This window comes from Gadus morhua, chromosome 21 (genome assembly GCF_902167405.1).
Source record: "Gadus morhua chromosome 21, gadMor3.0, whole genome shotgun sequence".
Lineage (NCBI taxonomy): Eukaryota > Metazoa > Chordata > Actinopteri > Gadiformes > Gadidae > Gadus > Gadus morhua.
The window spans coordinates 9,649,474-9,665,993 of record NC_044068.1 but is presented as its reverse complement, the minus strand read 5'-3'; the positions used below and the strand labels follow the sequence as shown (position 1 = coordinate 9,665,993).

Below are 16,520 nucleotides of genomic sequence, written 5' to 3'. Positions count from 1 at the left end.
ATCAATAATCCAGAGTTTGAGTTGTTATAGTTTTTCGACATAGGCCTATGACTACTAGTACCTGTCATCAGAATATGTTTAAATTGTAAGATGTGAGATTGATAGTGATACATTTGATAGTGTTATATAGGTTCATAAGTTATACGGTTAATGTCTATTAATGATCATGATTTAATGTATGTGATAAGGTTAGCCTAAATAACATTCAGACTTTAGGTCAAAGTCTATGATGTAAAGTCATTCAATTCAACTGGAATCACAAATAAGCCATCAATCCAAGTCACAACCATTTCCATCGCACAATTCCCTAAAATGTTTGGGAAAAGCAAAGTTACTTTTTTTCAAGGAAGCACCTGCTAGCTGGCACAAAGCTATTTCCATGGGTCACAGTGGAAGAGAGGGGGAGTGAACCAGTGTGGGGGTTTCCCACTCACAGTGTTTATCGCACACGTCGGCCGTAGGAACAGCTGCAGAGAACGCCAGCAGAACTCAACACACCCAGATGTTTCTCCTTAAAAAGGGAAAGAGCCTTTCACTGGAGAAGAGGTATCATATTTATGAGGATGTATTGTACCTCAACATGTATTGTGTCATACTGAATTTGTTTCATTTTGCTTAATTTTCTATCTTAATTAGGCCTATTTCAAATTATGAATATATTACATTATAATTAACATCCAACCCAAAGAAATGTTCTAAGCAAATGTTATAATAATTTCTTCCCACAGTTCAATAGTGCATTATTTTTTTTGCATTATTTTCAACGAATATTAGAAATCCATAAAAATCTTTCACTCGATGCTATCTCTACCTATTTATACTGTGTTAGGTAGCTTAATATGTTAGCCTCCTGCTCTAATGGTGGAAGACATGGTATTAGCCAAGGTTAGCTCTTGGCAAAAGTTTATCCATTACGGAATCCGGTTTATTGATGACTTGCGGTTACATCCAGGTTCATTGTGAATTGAGATTTTTTAACACACTTTAATAATAATAATAATAATAATAATATAAATGAAATTTATATAGCGCTTAATATGGTACTCTAAGACGCTTAGATAGACTTTGATAGCTCTGTGTGTGTGTGACCTTACGCATTAACCTCTCACTTATGAATCACACTTTTATCATCCCTCTCACGCACACAGGGACTCATAAGAACACACGCATAACACACGTTCACACGGGGCCTGTATTAATAGATACACATAAATCCCTAAGTGATGGAAGTGGCATATGAGGGGCTTTCAGGTGTGTGTGTGTGTGTGTGTGTATGTTTGATTGTGTGTGTCTGAGCACATGTATGTGTGTGTCTGTGTGTGGTTGTCTGTGATTCCCATGTGTGTTTGTGTGTGTGTGTGTGTGCATTCATGTGCATCTGCATGTATGCATGTGTGTGTTTGCATGTGTGTTCTGTTTACGCATGTGTGTGTTGCTCTGCACCTGTGTGTTCAGTCGGCATTTATATTTATATATAGTGTGTGTGTGTGTGTGTGTGTGTGTGTGTGTGTGTGTGTGTGTGTGTGTGTGTGTGTGTGTGTGTGTGTGTGTGTGTGTGTGTGAAAAACACAGGTGACCATGCCTGTGTTCTACCACAGGAGGCCTCCACGCTCGCTCTTATTTCCCACTGTTGTTCAGGTTATCCTGTGGGGCCACTTATGGGCCTTCTGCAGGCAGGATGCGGCGTCTGGGGAGCCCGGCAGCTTCCGCAAGGGCCTGGGAAGAAAACAAGAGCTGATGGAAGTCCAGGAGAGGGGAACATAAAGAACAACAGCAGTTAGCCAAGCTCGGCATGCACCTGCAGCCTCCCCCATAGTGTGTGTGAGAGAGAGAGAGAGTGTGTGTGGGAATGTTTGTGCGCAAGTGTATAGACATGTGGGAGTGTTTCTGCCTCAGTGTGTGTGTGTGTATGTTGGTGTGTGTTCACTTTTTTGTGTGTGTAAATGTGTGTGTGCACTTGTTTGTGAGTGTGTGTTTGTGCATGAATGGCCATGTGTGTTGGAGTGTGTACGTTTATTTGTGTCCATGAATTAATGAGCATGCCATTGTTTGCGTCTGTGTATGGGCACGCACGCGTGCCTGTGTGTAGCATTAAAGTCAGTGTATGCATGCTGTTTGCTACTGTCTATGTGTGAGAGTAAGCCGGTGTGTTTGGAGGTTGATGGATGTCGGTGTGTGTGTGTGTGTGTGTGCAAGCAGCACCCCGATATGTGAGAACCACACTGCGGTCATCTCCTACTGAGAACTACAGAACAGCAGCGTACCCACACGCAACACAGGTGGTCCTAAACAAAAAACGTGCGACGCGTTGCCCAGACAGTAATATCCCCACGTTGCGCGCCGTGTTAAACCACCCCATAGGAAACAAACACTTCCGGCGCGAGAAGATTTATGGTTCCACAGGCTTTCATAGATTGCAACGTGCCAACTCTGAGTGATGTCTTCCCTTACAAGTGTTGTTGTTTTTTTCAATTTGATTCAAACAGAATGAAGAACATGACATTGTGATCCGAATACAGTATTGTTTATCAAGGACATTTACTTTATTCTAAATGTTATGTCCTGGTTGAATTGTTCCTGTGGACCAGCCGGAGGGGGTATCCCCTCAGCCCCCTGTGTTGAGAATAGCGTGTCGGGGATATGAAGTGGGAAAGGTGGAGAGCATTGTTTCTCCCTGATGATGGATTGAGCATTAGAGAGGATTTTATGAATCAATGTGTGAGCACTCTCCATTCACGTTCACATGGGCCCGGTGCGTGCTGAAACTGATACCGGACCTGTATTACAGGACATGACTCAGCAAAGTTTCACACCTCACTTAAGGAGGTGCAAAGTGACCTATTGTAATGGGGACAGCGAAAGTTAGGCAAATCGCCGGTTAATATGGCATTGTCCTTCCAATCGGGTAATTCCCATGTCATGAATTCAATTGCAAGCTCTGTCGCCCTCTAGTGTTCTTAATGGTGAATATAAATTAAGTGAGCTCATAATTATGGGTTTCTAAAGTTTTTCCTTAGTGGAATATATCGTTCTGGATTCGTACAAAGACTCATTATATGTTCTAGCGAAATAATCCTAGCACTGTATAAATCAAAAGTGTGAAAAGTAGTAATCTACTATACGTAAAAGTGCAGAGATGTACAAAGAAATTATATTAATGACGTGTGTGTGTGTGTGTGTGTGTGTGTGTGTGTGTGTGTGTGTGTGTGTGTGTGTGTGTGTGTGTGTGTGTGTGTGTGTGTGTGTGTGTGTGTGTGTGTGTGTGTGTGTGAGTGTGTGTGTGTGTGTGTGTGTGCGTGTGTGTGTTTGTGTTTGTGTGAAATAATAAACATGAATGAATAAAGGACAATCAATCAAAAATGTGTAACTAATTATTAGACTAATAAAAACTGAATTGCAATAAAAGTATATATTTTACGTTATGTGGCTTGTTTCGCCCCCTTCTTTGTCGAACGCGGTTGTTATTACATTATTAATACATCATTAAATAAATTAATATAAGCAATTAGAAAGTAGACCCATAAGGTTTTGCTTTGGTTGAAAGCAAAACCAAATAGTACTGTATAAGCTCAAACAGGATATGACAAAATACCAATTAACTTAGAGGTTGAACAGCCAGGGGAAAGGAGATGAATGTGTCATGGAAACCATGCACGGATTGAAAAGGCTCCCACCCAACCCACACACCCACACACCCAAACAAGGTCAGACAGACAGACACGCACACACACACTCAAACACGCACACACACACTCACACACCCGGACACAAGGCCAGACAGACAGGTACTCCCGCACACAGACGCAGACAGTCACGGACGCACGCTCACACACGCACACACACACTAAAACTTAAGGCTTGACTTACACACCAGAGTGTGCGCGCCAGACACACACACACACACACACACACACACACACACACACACACACACACACACACACACACACACACACACACACACACACACACACACACACACACACACACACACACAAACACACAAAGAAATGGCCAGACAAACAGTCAAACCAGGAATGCTTTTCTGTTTTCTTTTCATTTCACACCATCCACAATTGACCTATTCCCATTTTTAACTATTCAACTTTTTAAGTTTTGACTTGATCTACATACATGTATTTTCCTGCAATAATAAATACTTTTGGTTTGCATAATTTCAATACCACATCAAACTAAAGATTACTAAACAAGCTGTTTGCGTCAAATTAAGTTGTTTTTTCAGGTCCTTTTCAGGACCCTGGTATATCGGAAAATAAATGAGAGTATTAAAGTCAAGAATTGCCACGGCATTTACAGTAGGATCTACAGTAAGGGAGAGGAAATTATTGCTGTAGTGTAGCATCCCTACAGAGGATGGGAGGGGGGTTCTGCATTACATAAACAGACAAACTACTATCTTACAGACCGCAATACCCCAGGGGCAGTCATTGGACCTTAACATGTGAATGTGAGTCAGTGAGTTCACTGGTATGTGTGTATGTGTGTCTGTGTGTGTATGTGTGTGTGTGTGTGTGTGTGTGTGTGTGTGTGTGTGTGTGTGTGTGTGTGTGTGTGTGTGTGTGTGTGTGTGTGTGTGTGTGTGTGTGATTGCATGTGGGTGTGTGATTGTGTCAATTTTGCTGTGTCTGTGTGTGCGTGAGAGGTTTGTGTATTTGTGGTCATGTGTGTCTGTATTAGTGGCTGTGTGGGTGTGGGTCTGTATGTGTGTGTGTGTGTGTGTGTGTGTGTGTGTGTGTGTGTGTGTGTGTGTGTTTGTGTGTGTGTGTGTGTGTGTGTGTGTGTGTGTGTGTGTGTGTGTGTGTGTGTGTGTGTGTGTGTGTGTGTGTGTGTGTGTGCATGTGTGTGTTTGAGTGTGAGTGTGAGTGATTGAGAATCAGAGACAGAATGAGAGAAAGAGTGAGAGACCGAGAGAGATAGAGGCGCCACAACAGAAAGAGTGAGAGAGGGAGAGGGAGATAGAGAGAGAGAGGCACAACGACAGAGAGAGTAAGAGAGACAGAAGCGAGAGGGAGATTTTTTTTTTTTTACCAAGAGTAACAGCCAGTCTTAATAAGGAAGTACATTTGTATCTGGATACTGCTGATGAAACAACTGCAGGCTAAGTTCTACTATTTCAAGGTATTTATTTAACCATTTCCTTTTTAAAAAACACTGCAGGTCAGGTTATAATGTTTCCATGACTTCCCATTCTATATAATACTTTATAACTCAAGTGTCATAATGATATAAATAGGTTATTCATGTAGAAAAGTCATAATTGAAACTTGCTTCCTTAAATTAAAACTTGCACAATATCATCAAAAATATGATGCCATGTAATAGAAAGAACATGCAAAAAAATTAAAAGTATCCAAAGAAAATTCTAATATTGAAATCCTCCTCAGCCCCTAGAAACAATTGCGCTCTGAGAGCTGGCTGAATAACACATATTTGAAATAGTTCAAGTCCATTAACAATTCTATTAATGCCCATCAGCCCTTAGCCCTGCAGACGCCTAGCATTAACCCTATCCTGTATCTCAAGAATATCTTAAGCTCTTTTCCATATTTGAATGAGAAACTTGAATATTTGATTTAAAAGTGACTATCAGGAGACCAATTTGATGTGCCTTATTTTTTCTTATTATATTTTATGTTTGCAATCATGTTTTGATCCCCGTTACGGCTGCGTCCCATCAATTCTAAATACAAATTTCACAGAATATAGTGGATGGATAGATGACATTTCACTTCCTTGTTTGAGTGCCTGTGTGTGTTCCTGTGCTCTTTCCACAAACAGGATGACCCTGCTGAGTTCTGTAGGGTCCGGTCTGGTGGCCTGTAGTGGGACAAGTGGAGCCTGACCCACAGAGGACAGTTTCTTCACTTGATCAGGTGCGTGTAAACATACAGTTGGACTCAATGACATTTGAGTGACGTTTGATTTCGCAGGACATTTGTTGGTGCTAAGAGTGTTGTACAGCAGGATTTGCTATACATTGTTTAGGTCCATACGATGACCGAAAAGACACACGCACATTCACAGCACACTGATGCACAGCACACTCATGCATAGCACACAAACAACACACACACACACACACACACACACACACACACACACACACACACACACACACACACACACACACACATACGTACACACACACACACACACACGTACACACACACACACACACACACACACACACACACACACACAGACACACACACACACACACACACACACACACACACACACACACACACACACAAAACTAAGATGTCCTGTGTACATGCATGCATGTAGAATGGGTTGTGCGTGCAGTGGGCAGAAACCAGTCAAAGAAAAGGAAGAAAAGGCCAATTCCAACTTTACCAGTCCTACAGTAAGAAAAAACTATTTTTTGTTGTTGGATTTTATATAAATTACAGGTGTCATGTATCTTTATCATTATTGAAAAGATTGAGTTTAGAAACAAAAACATAAAATAGAGTAACATATGCCTACATTCTTTTTGTTTCCTGAGGTACAAAGTGGAGTATCCCAAACAGAAAATGGTAATTGCTGAACCCGACAGAACCAACCAAATATTTTTGCTGAACAGAATACTAATAACACAATTTAAAAAAGGATAGGTTTCATGAACCTGATATTTCATGTGGCTTTAGACGAAGATGTGGTCATCGCTCAACATGACTTCAAATCAACAAACGACAATGACCTGGCCTTCAAAAAGGGAGAGAGACTCAAAGTGTTGCAGGAGTAAGTTCACCCAGCTTCATCTTAAAGAGAAGTGAGAGACGGGTCACGTTTCACCCTTACTCTTCCTTAAACGATTACATCGACCATGCTTGTTGTTTCCACTGTAGGGATGGAGATTGGTGGCTGGCCAAATCCCTGTTGACCGGAGATGAGGGCTTCATACCATGCACCTTTGTAGCCAAAGCTCATTCGCTCGAGGTTGAAAGGTGTGCAGAATACACTTACTTCAAAGAAATGTGGTAGTTAGTCATGTAGTTTGGCTTTAACAACAAAAGACATCAGCGAGAAACCCTTAAAAATGATAATAAAAAGTTTGTGTTATTTAAATTGCAGATGGTTCTTCAAAGATCTGAGCAGGAGGGAGACGGAGCGCCTGCTTGTGGCTCCAGCAAACAAACCGGGTTCCTTTCTAATTCGAGAGAGCGAAACCACGAAAGGTGCTTATTCCTCTTGTTCTATGTATTATATAGGAATATCTATTTATAGATGAGCCGTGACTCCCAAGCAGTGTACGGACAACACTACCATAATTAAACTAGCGATCAAAAGAGGCCTATCTTGAATCGTAACTTTGCACCTTATTTGCACCGTATCTTGAAAGGCCTGTGGTAAAACGCAGTAATAGTATCATTCGTTTATCCACGCACATTATTTTAACTACAAATGTTCTTTTTTCTAACTCCTATTACCTTTTTTGGACCTACAATTCTTAAAATATATTTTATAACAATTGAATCAAACTTTAACTGTTATCATCATGTCTCCATTATGGCTTGCGTTGAACAACTCACCATCCGTCTTGACGAAGGATCCTTCTGTCTGCGTTCCTTCTTTGATAATAAATTTTTTTTTTAATTTCAACGTTTTTCATTGCTCTCTGGGGGACTACGGTTAGTGGGGGCGCCCTAACATGTGGCCTGTGAAGCCCTTTGTGTTTGAGTGAAATGAGTTTTCTCTCTTATCGCAGGGGCCCTCTCCTTGTCGATCCGAGATCTGGTAGCAGAAGAAGGAGACGTTGTGAAACATTATAAGATCCGCTGTTTGGACAACGGCGGCTACTACATCTCCCCCTCCATCACCTTCTCCACCCTGCAGGAACTGGTCAAATACTACACCCGTATGTAAACTTTGCACTTTTTAAGTAAAATTGCAGCACGTTTGTAATTTACAGTTTTCCTGTGGTTTGACCTCAAGCATCGCTTAGTGCAACATTTAAACAGAATCATGGCGTGAAAGATTAACCACAGCATTTCCTGTACCAGAAGAGCAGTAATCTGAGTTTAGAGTTTACGAGATAAGAAGACCAATCTTCCGAGTTGACTAGCACGTTATCTTGCATCCAGAAGTCCTATGTTGCTCAGGCCGAACTTCAGGGGGGAGGGAGGTAGCACAGCGACTGGGCCGGAAACCAGAAAGTGTGAGGGGCGGAGTGAGGCAGTGCTTCCTGCTTCGTCACGGGGATATTCTTCCGAAATTAATACAATTCAAAACACTATAGACCAGGGGTCAGTAACCCTAGGCACGCGTGCCACCACTGGCACGGGGCAGCATAATCATTGGCACACTTGAAAAAAAAAGAATATATATATATATTTTTTTTATTATTATTATTATTATTATTATTGTTAAAAAAATTCACAGCACAATGCGGCAGCATAGGCCTTAGTGCCGATTTTCTTTTGCACTCTATTCTGTTTTGGGCATTTCCTCCCAGTGCAAATATGTTTAAATTAGATACAGAAAGCAGTGTTCTGAAATGGGATCAATTAATAGTTTTTAAACCTATGCTGTGAGTAATAGAGAAGAAGATATTTTAAATATTGTTGCAAGTGGCCTGTATGCACCGCCTTCACATGGTTTTGCAAAGCTGGACATGTCTTAAAGATATTGATGTGGATGGTTCCAACATTGTCATATATTCTCGTTTTTTACATTTCTCACAGTGCAAATATGTTTTTATATGAGTTTCTGAAAATTGTGTTTTAAGATGGGACATATGTAATTAAAATTTTTAAGCCCATGTTGCAAATATAAAAACCAAAAAAACATTTAAAATGTTGATTCATGATTGTGGACTATATGGAAAAAGTACAATTCCAGGTCTTCTGGAAATGTTTATGGTCGCTGTGTCATAATTCAGCTTAATTTTTAATATATTGTTGCGTATGGCACAGTCATAAATGAAAAAATGTCAAACTGGCACTGCATGTTGAAAAGGTTGCTGACCCCTGCTATAGACCCTATTTCTAAAGCCTTTCGTGTCCTTACAGGACGTTTTTGCTCATCTTCCTACAGTGTATGGCAGGGGTCAGCAAACTTTTTCAACATGCAGTGCTAGTTTGACATTTTCTTGTTAATGAGTGTGCCTTAAGCAACAATATATTTAAAATTAAGCTGAATTATGAAACAGCAACCAAATTTTTTTCCAGAAGACCTGGAATTGTACTATTTCCATATAGTCCACAATCATGCATCAACATTTAAATGTTTTTTTGGTTGTTATATTTGCTACATGGGCTTACAAATTATAATTACATATGTCCCATCTTAAAACACCATTTTCAGAAACTCATTCAAAAACATATTTGCACTGTGAGAAATGTAAAAAAACGAGAATATAAGAGAATGTTTGAACCATCCGTCTCAATACCTTTAAGACATGTACAGCTTTGCAAAACCATGTGAAGGCGATACAAACAGGCCACTTGCAACAATATTAAAATATTTTCTTCTCTATTACTCAAAACATAGGTTTAAAAACTATTAATTGATCCCATTTCAGAACACTGCTTTCTGTAACTAATTTAAACATATTTGCACTGGGAGGAAATGCCCAAAACAGAATAAAGTGCAAAAAATAATCGGTAATAATAATTATGCTGCCGCATTGTGCTGTGAATTTTTTTAATAATAATAATAAAATAAAAATATGTTTTTTTGTGTGCCAATGATTATGCTGCCCCGGGACGTTGGTTTTGGTTCCACCGGGCCGGTTGTTTCCGGTAGAGATATTCTATGTAACACGCGGCTACAAATCACCGACTCCCGTGACATGATTGGTCGAAAGAAATGTGAGGCGAAATTAATGGTAACGCCCTGTTTCCCCTTAGATGTTTATATGTAAGGTCTAATTAGTCTTAGTCTTACACGCCCGATACTCTGATTATTTTTGACAAAAGGACACGCAGTGGATTTACATAATTTTATAGCTGAATATTTTGCTAGGTATAATGTTTTGTTTTTAGCTATTTTTTACCAATTTGTAAAGATATTTTTCTTTATAACGAGACATAATCACGAGTGGACAGAGAGATATAGTTTATACAAAAGATAATAAAATTATAATTTTTTTAAATTCTAAAAATAACAATAACAATAGGTATCCACAGCTACTCTGTGAATACCTAATTATTATTAATAACAACAATAATAATAATAATGATGATGCATGCCCCTCCCTACTAGCCCCTAAACAACTCATTACTCAGTACATGAAATAACCATTGGGTGTCTGGGTGGTCTGCAGGCACAGCTGACGGTCTGTGCCAGAGGCTCAACGCGCCCTGCAAGGCCATGCTCCCCCAGCAGCCCTGGGCGCAGGACGAGTGGGAGATCCCTCGCAGCACCCTCAAGATGATGGAGAGACTGGGGGCGGGGCAGTTTGGAGAGGTGTGGATGGGTGAGTGCTGGTTATGTTCTAGCTCATCAGGGATCTAGGTTCTAGTTCATCTAGAACCTAGTCCTACTAGGTTTAACAGAACTTCTGGGGGGAGAAGGCACAGAGCCTGGGCCGGACACCAGATATTTTTTTGCAATTAACTATTAACAGATCCACGTATGATGTAACACGATTGGTCGAAGAAAATATAAAGTGAAAAAAATGTTTAACGCCCTGTTCAACCTGATTTAGCTCCGCTGCCATCCGCCTTTAGATAGATATCTGAAATCAGATTTGTGACTCTATATTGCTGTGATTGTATTGTGTACTGTGAGCTTGATGGCCGTAAGCTGTTATTAACTGTGCGTTTACTGGAAACAAAAATGTACAATCTTACAAGTCGTACAATCGACGTATTGTACTTTTACACACAACCTTGTGAATGCAAATAAACACACAACACAAAAAAACAATGAATCATAAATGTAAACCCACCAAACACGTGTTCCCAGGTTACTACAAGGGCCGGCAGAAGGTGGCCATCAAGACGCTGAAGGAGGGGACCATGGAGCCGGCGGCCTTCCTGCAGGAGGCTAACCTCATGAAGAAGCTGAAGCACGACCGCCTGGTGCACCTGCACGCCGTGGTTACCATGGAGCCCATCCTCATCGTCACCGAGTTCATGTGCAATGGTGAGTGGGGGGCGGGGTGGGAGAGGGGTAAGGGGAGGGTACAGAGAGAGGGGGAAGTGGTGGGTAGAGGGAGAGAGAGAGGCAGGGGGAGTTGTGGTAAGAGGGGGGGAGAGAGATGGAGGGGAGTGGTCGGAAGAGGGGGGAGAGAGGAGGAGGGGGAGTGGATGGGAGATAGGGAAGAAAGGGGGAGTGGTCGGAAGAGGGGGGGGAGAGGAGGAGGGGAGTGGTTGGAAGAGAGGGGAGAGAGGAGGAGGAGGAGTGGATGGAAGAGGGGGTAGAGAGGGGGATTATCGTGGGCGATAAGACAGGAGAAAGAGCGAGGGGGGAGACAGATGGGGGAGGGAGAAGAAAGAAAGAGATAGAAAAGATACTAAACTTCTACACCCTTCTTGCACCCTATCATCGCTCACCGTGTGCTCCCTATCCTGTCCTGCTCCAGGGTGTCTCCTGGACTTCTTAAAGACTGAGGAGGGGAGGAAGTTGAAAATACCCAAACTGATAGACATGTCCGGACAGGTGGGGAACCCTGCTGTACTCTGTAGCGTCTATCCTCACATACAAACGGCAACCTGCTTTCACCGGCACAACGCACACGCTCCAGGACACGCTGTCCCTGTTGAACAATGTGTTGAGCACTCGTTGAACACAAAACAAAGCAACTCTCTCATCTTTTAAACTTTTACTAACACCGGATTTATTTGTAAAACTAATAAAAGGGGTCAAAACAACAATTTCCAGGAAGCGACCATGAATGGATGCTTTCTTGGGTCTGGTGGATACACCCATCGGTTGATTTGATCAGCGTTCGACCACAAACCCTTCTTTGTGTCCTAGTCTACAACACAGGGTATTTTTAGCCTTGAGGTCAGCAAGGCACAGCTCACAGAAGTTGACATTATTACCATGCCATACATTGCGAGGATACATCTGAGGGACGAAAGATTCAATGTTTTTATTCATTTCTTTGGTACCTACATTCGTTACCCCGGTCACACTGGATGGACTTTTGGACACTGGGTTTTTATTGGCTGGGCTACAGGTTGTTTATCAGGTTGTTTATTGATATTATTGTTAATTTTGTAGACGTATTTGTTGTTTGTTTATGTAATTTACCTTTCGCCTGCACACTTCCAAAACCGAACACCATGCATAAGTCAAGAACACACCCTTCAAACAATTATCAACATCCGGACAGGAAATGTGTGGGATTAAGTGAACAAAAAAGCAAGATGTCTTTTACTTCCTGATGCGAGGGGAACTTCCTGTTTAACCCCGCCCTCTTGCTAATAAATTCACATGAGTGGCGCAGACTGGCCCTAGTACATGGCTGTCCCCCTGTCGCAAAACACACACAAGGACACACATTTAACTCCTTCTTCCCCTCTTCACATAAACACACACAGCTACCATTTCCCCTTTTGATTATCATACAATTGATTATTTTAATACAGCATCCCTGTGCTCTCTCTCTCTCTCTCTCTCTCTCTCTCTCTCTCTCTCTCTCTCTCTCTCTCTCTCTCTCTCTCTCTCTCTCTCTCTCTCTCTCTCTCTCTCTCTCTCTCTCTCTCTCTCTCTCTCTCTCTCTCTCTCTCTCTCTCTCTCTCTCAGGTGGCTGAAGGCATGGCCTACATCGAGGGTAAGAACTACATCCACAGGGACCTGCGGGCGGCCAACATCCTGGTCAACGAGATGCTGCACTGCAAGATCGCAGACTTCGGCCTGGCCCGGATCATAGAGACCGAATACAAGGCACAGGAAGGTACCATACCATGGGAATGTAATTAAATTGGTTTATATTTACCTGGATAGGTTCTAGCATTTTGTTTCTTCTACAAATGACTTAACGTTTAACCAACGTTTCTATTTAAAAAGAAAAGATTGAATGTAATGTCATTTTAAATGTTTTAAAAGGGTATTCCTGCCCTAAAGAACTCTTAAGTAACTTCCGTTGTTGGAAGCTGCTATAAATACACTGGCCTTGCCTCTATTAGAACTCAATTCATTAGCACATCGTTTGTGCTGCACTTTCTAAGAAGCCTTGCAAGGCACTGACGTCATGTGTGTTTATTTCTGGGCCCGACAGGAGCCAAGTTCCCCATCAAGTGGACAGCACCAGAGGCCATCAATTATGGCACCTTCACCATCAAGTCTGACGTCTGGTCCTTTGGAATCCTCCTGACGGAAATCGTCACCTACGGGAGGATACCCTACCCAGGTACGTTCTGGTGCTTAGGCCTCTGCCAAAAGGTTGTGGGTTCAAACCCCAACGTCGCCCGGTAGGGATCTTTGAGCAAGAAGGTCTATAACCTGCTCCTTAATCACTGCATCGTAAGTCCCTGTGGGTAAAAGCAACTGAATATAACTTTTCTCAGCGATGGGTATTTTAGGCTTCCGATCTAAATAAAGTTTAGAATGTTCAGTGTTTCCCCCAGCACTGTGTTGTTAAGGCGGCCGCCTTATCAACAATAGGGCCCCGCCTTGACTACCAATGTATATAAAATAAATAAAAATAATTATCAATTTTTTTTTTTTTTTTAATTATTATGCATTAACAAAGTAGAAAACTCTCGTAGGGAAAGAAAACATACTTCCATCAGGTGTAAAAATAAAGATCAATAATGCATCGGTGTTCACAACAATGGTTGTGACATCAAGCTTTTTAATTGAATTTAACCAGGGAGACCCCCCCCCCCCCCCCCCCCCGCTCCTTGACCACCTTGACTAAGACATTTACTGGGGGAAACACTGATGTTTATAATGAAGTCATCTTTTGAAGAGACGTTATCACAACTATAAGATTTGTAAGATCTTAGAAAAGCCATAATCTTTTTCGAGATGCTCCCTACAGTCAGTGGTGTAGTCTACTTTATTGTAGTGGGTATACTGTGATGATTCCCTCCCAGCCTCGTACAAACCCGTCCCACCGGTACGTGTACGTGTGTGGCGCTTATGGGGTGTCGCACCACACTCACCAACGCAGGGGTCTACAACCCGCTGATTTAAGAGTATAACGATTATCAACAATCATGGAAAGCTGAGTAGGTTTATCAGTTTTAATAACAGTATGAACAAATAGAACACAAAAATGACGAGTTGTCCTTTGTATGTCTATAGTAGCAATAGCACATGCTAAACAAGGAAAAAAATCTACTCAAAATAATTTAATGAACTATTTACAACCATGGCTAACCAGTGCATGAGAAGGAGATGACAGGAGTCTAATGTTTCACTCTTTCAATTGCTCTAATTTGAGCTCTTACTGATGTTATCTAACATACCATACAGTAATTGAATTGTGTAAAAGTGTGAAATTACTGCACCTTAAAAATGACCATGAATTAGCTATACTCTCATTTGCATAGTGATTAACATTATGAATTTCAATTGTGTATACCAACTGTATGTTGGCTGACATTTAGCTAACTTTTTTTCCCTCCACTCTAACCAAGGATGCCTGTTTTTAAATTCCCTAGCCTGACACCCAGTCTGAAAGGCTGGCCAAGGGGTTCTCATCTAAAAGTAACAAGGAGATATAAAGTGGGATTAAAACATTGTCTTCTGTTGACTACTTATTATGTGGTTTACACATTAATATGGGAGGACTGGACACACACACACACACGCACGCGCGAGCGCACGCACGCACACACACACACACACACACACACACGCGAGAAGGAGGGGCTCGGCCCGCCAACTAACGTGCAGAGATGCAGGGGCAGCTTCGCGCTTCGTAATAGAGACAGGGCAGAGCGCGAGCGCGCAGGGGGAATTTTATGAATGGTGAATGTAGGCGATAACTTCCCCTGCTTAAAGTATTTTATTGCAGTTATACCCAACCGGTATTTGATTAATAAACACAGAAGTGAAAGATCTGTCACAAGACGATTGATACGTATCCGTGCACATTTTTAAGTGGGTATACGCAAATCCTGGTGCGTTCCTAGTGGGTATACGGCGTATACCTGCGTATCACGTAGACTACACCACTGCCTACAGTATAGGGGACTTTTCTGCACATTGTTTGCCGTTAGAGTGCGTCATGAATCAATAAACCTGAACCAGATTTAAAAAAAAAAAAAGGTAACGCCACTATCGCGCCACGAACCCTCTCCCCCTCACCTCCAGGGATGACCAACCCGGAGGTGATCCGCCAACTGGATCAGTTCTACCGCATGCCGTGTCCCGAGGGCTGCCCCGAGCAGCTGTACGACCTCATGATGGGCTGCTGGAAGGAGAAGCCCGAGGAGAGGCCCACCTTCGAGCACCTCCAGCACACCCTCAACGACTTCTTTATCGCCACGGAGGGGGCATACGAGATGCAGCCCTGATGAAAAAAACATCTTCCGCTTTTGTTTTTCTCAGAAAGAGTGAACTTCTTTGTGTGCAGTAACTAAAGCGTTACCGGTACCGCGGCATTACGGCTGAGATAATAACCTTTTTTTTTTTGCTGATGGGGTTTTTGTGCTCAACCTGTATGAAACAAAGAAGGATTTATGACGGATATTCGTGACGTCTGTGAATCAATGCAATACCTGCTATTCCTGCTGCCCTGTTAAAGGAGAACACAGGCTCATTTAAGCAGCCTATTTAATGACTAAGAAGTGAAAGAAGAAGTGATAAACAATCGGGAACTAATTTTGGTAATCACTGACACAGTTGGTTACTGTGTGAGAAACGGAGGGACGGATAAACACATGGATGACTTCATCACATGAATGAGAATTAACAGAAAAATACTCATACTTGGCACAGCTGGTGAACCCCAAGGAGTTACACTGATACAATTAAAGACATAGGCCTTCTCGCCACAGCTTGTGAGAAACGGCAACGGCAAACATAAAAGTCATTTAAGTAACTGCTATCAGGAGCAACGCAGGTGCTGTTGGCACTGTGTTCGATTTAGAGATATACATTCTTTTTGGTACTAAAAGTAAAGGTACATTGTTCCTGAGCTCCAATGGGGTACAAATACATCATTATTTTCTGTTTGTATATAACAGCACTGGTATCTTCTTCAGAAATATAATTATTTTGATTGCAAAGATTTCTCATTCCAAAGATAAAGTTTAGTAGGTGCAATGTTTTAATTGTATTTATTTGATGTGGAAATGGAAATAAATTATAGTTTTTGCTTTATTTTGGTGATTAGCACTGGGCACAATTAAATTTTATTTTCAAAATAGAATTACACTGTTGCTTTAAAATGGATATAAATATTCTAATAAATAGCCTATATTAAAAAAAATAAGCAGCAATTGCCTTTCTCATGACAAATGTATGCAGCACAGGTAAGCAATCAAGATAAAGTTACACTTGTGAGTACATTATCATAGTAATAATAACCTCCTGACTAAAAACATTCTTGGAGGAATAAACAGCATCTTTCAGATAAGAGTGGAATG

At 41.6% G+C, this 16,520-nt stretch overlaps 1 protein-coding gene across 1 annotated transcript; it reads left to right on the top strand.

The window, feature by feature from the left end:
* Positions 1–4,974: 4,974 nt before the first annotated feature.
* blk (BLK proto-oncogene, Src family tyrosine kinase) lies at positions 4,975–16,254 on the top strand. The gene is made up of 14 exons (XM_030345734.1): positions 4,975–5,139; positions 5,800–5,894; positions 6,310–6,388; positions 6,530–6,560; positions 6,672–6,765; positions 6,873–6,971; positions 7,099–7,202; positions 7,733–7,882; positions 10,292–10,444; positions 10,936–11,115; positions 11,555–11,631; positions 12,724–12,874; positions 13,199–13,330; positions 15,244–16,254. The coding sequence occupies exons 3-14, from the start codon at positions 6,311–6,313 to the stop codon at positions 15,444–15,446; spliced, it is 1,452 nt and encodes a 483-aa protein (XP_030201594.1). The 5' UTR covers positions 4,975–5,139; positions 5,800–5,894; position 6,310; the 3' UTR covers positions 15,447–16,254.
* The last annotated feature ends 266 nt before the right edge of the window (positions 16,255–16,520 follow it).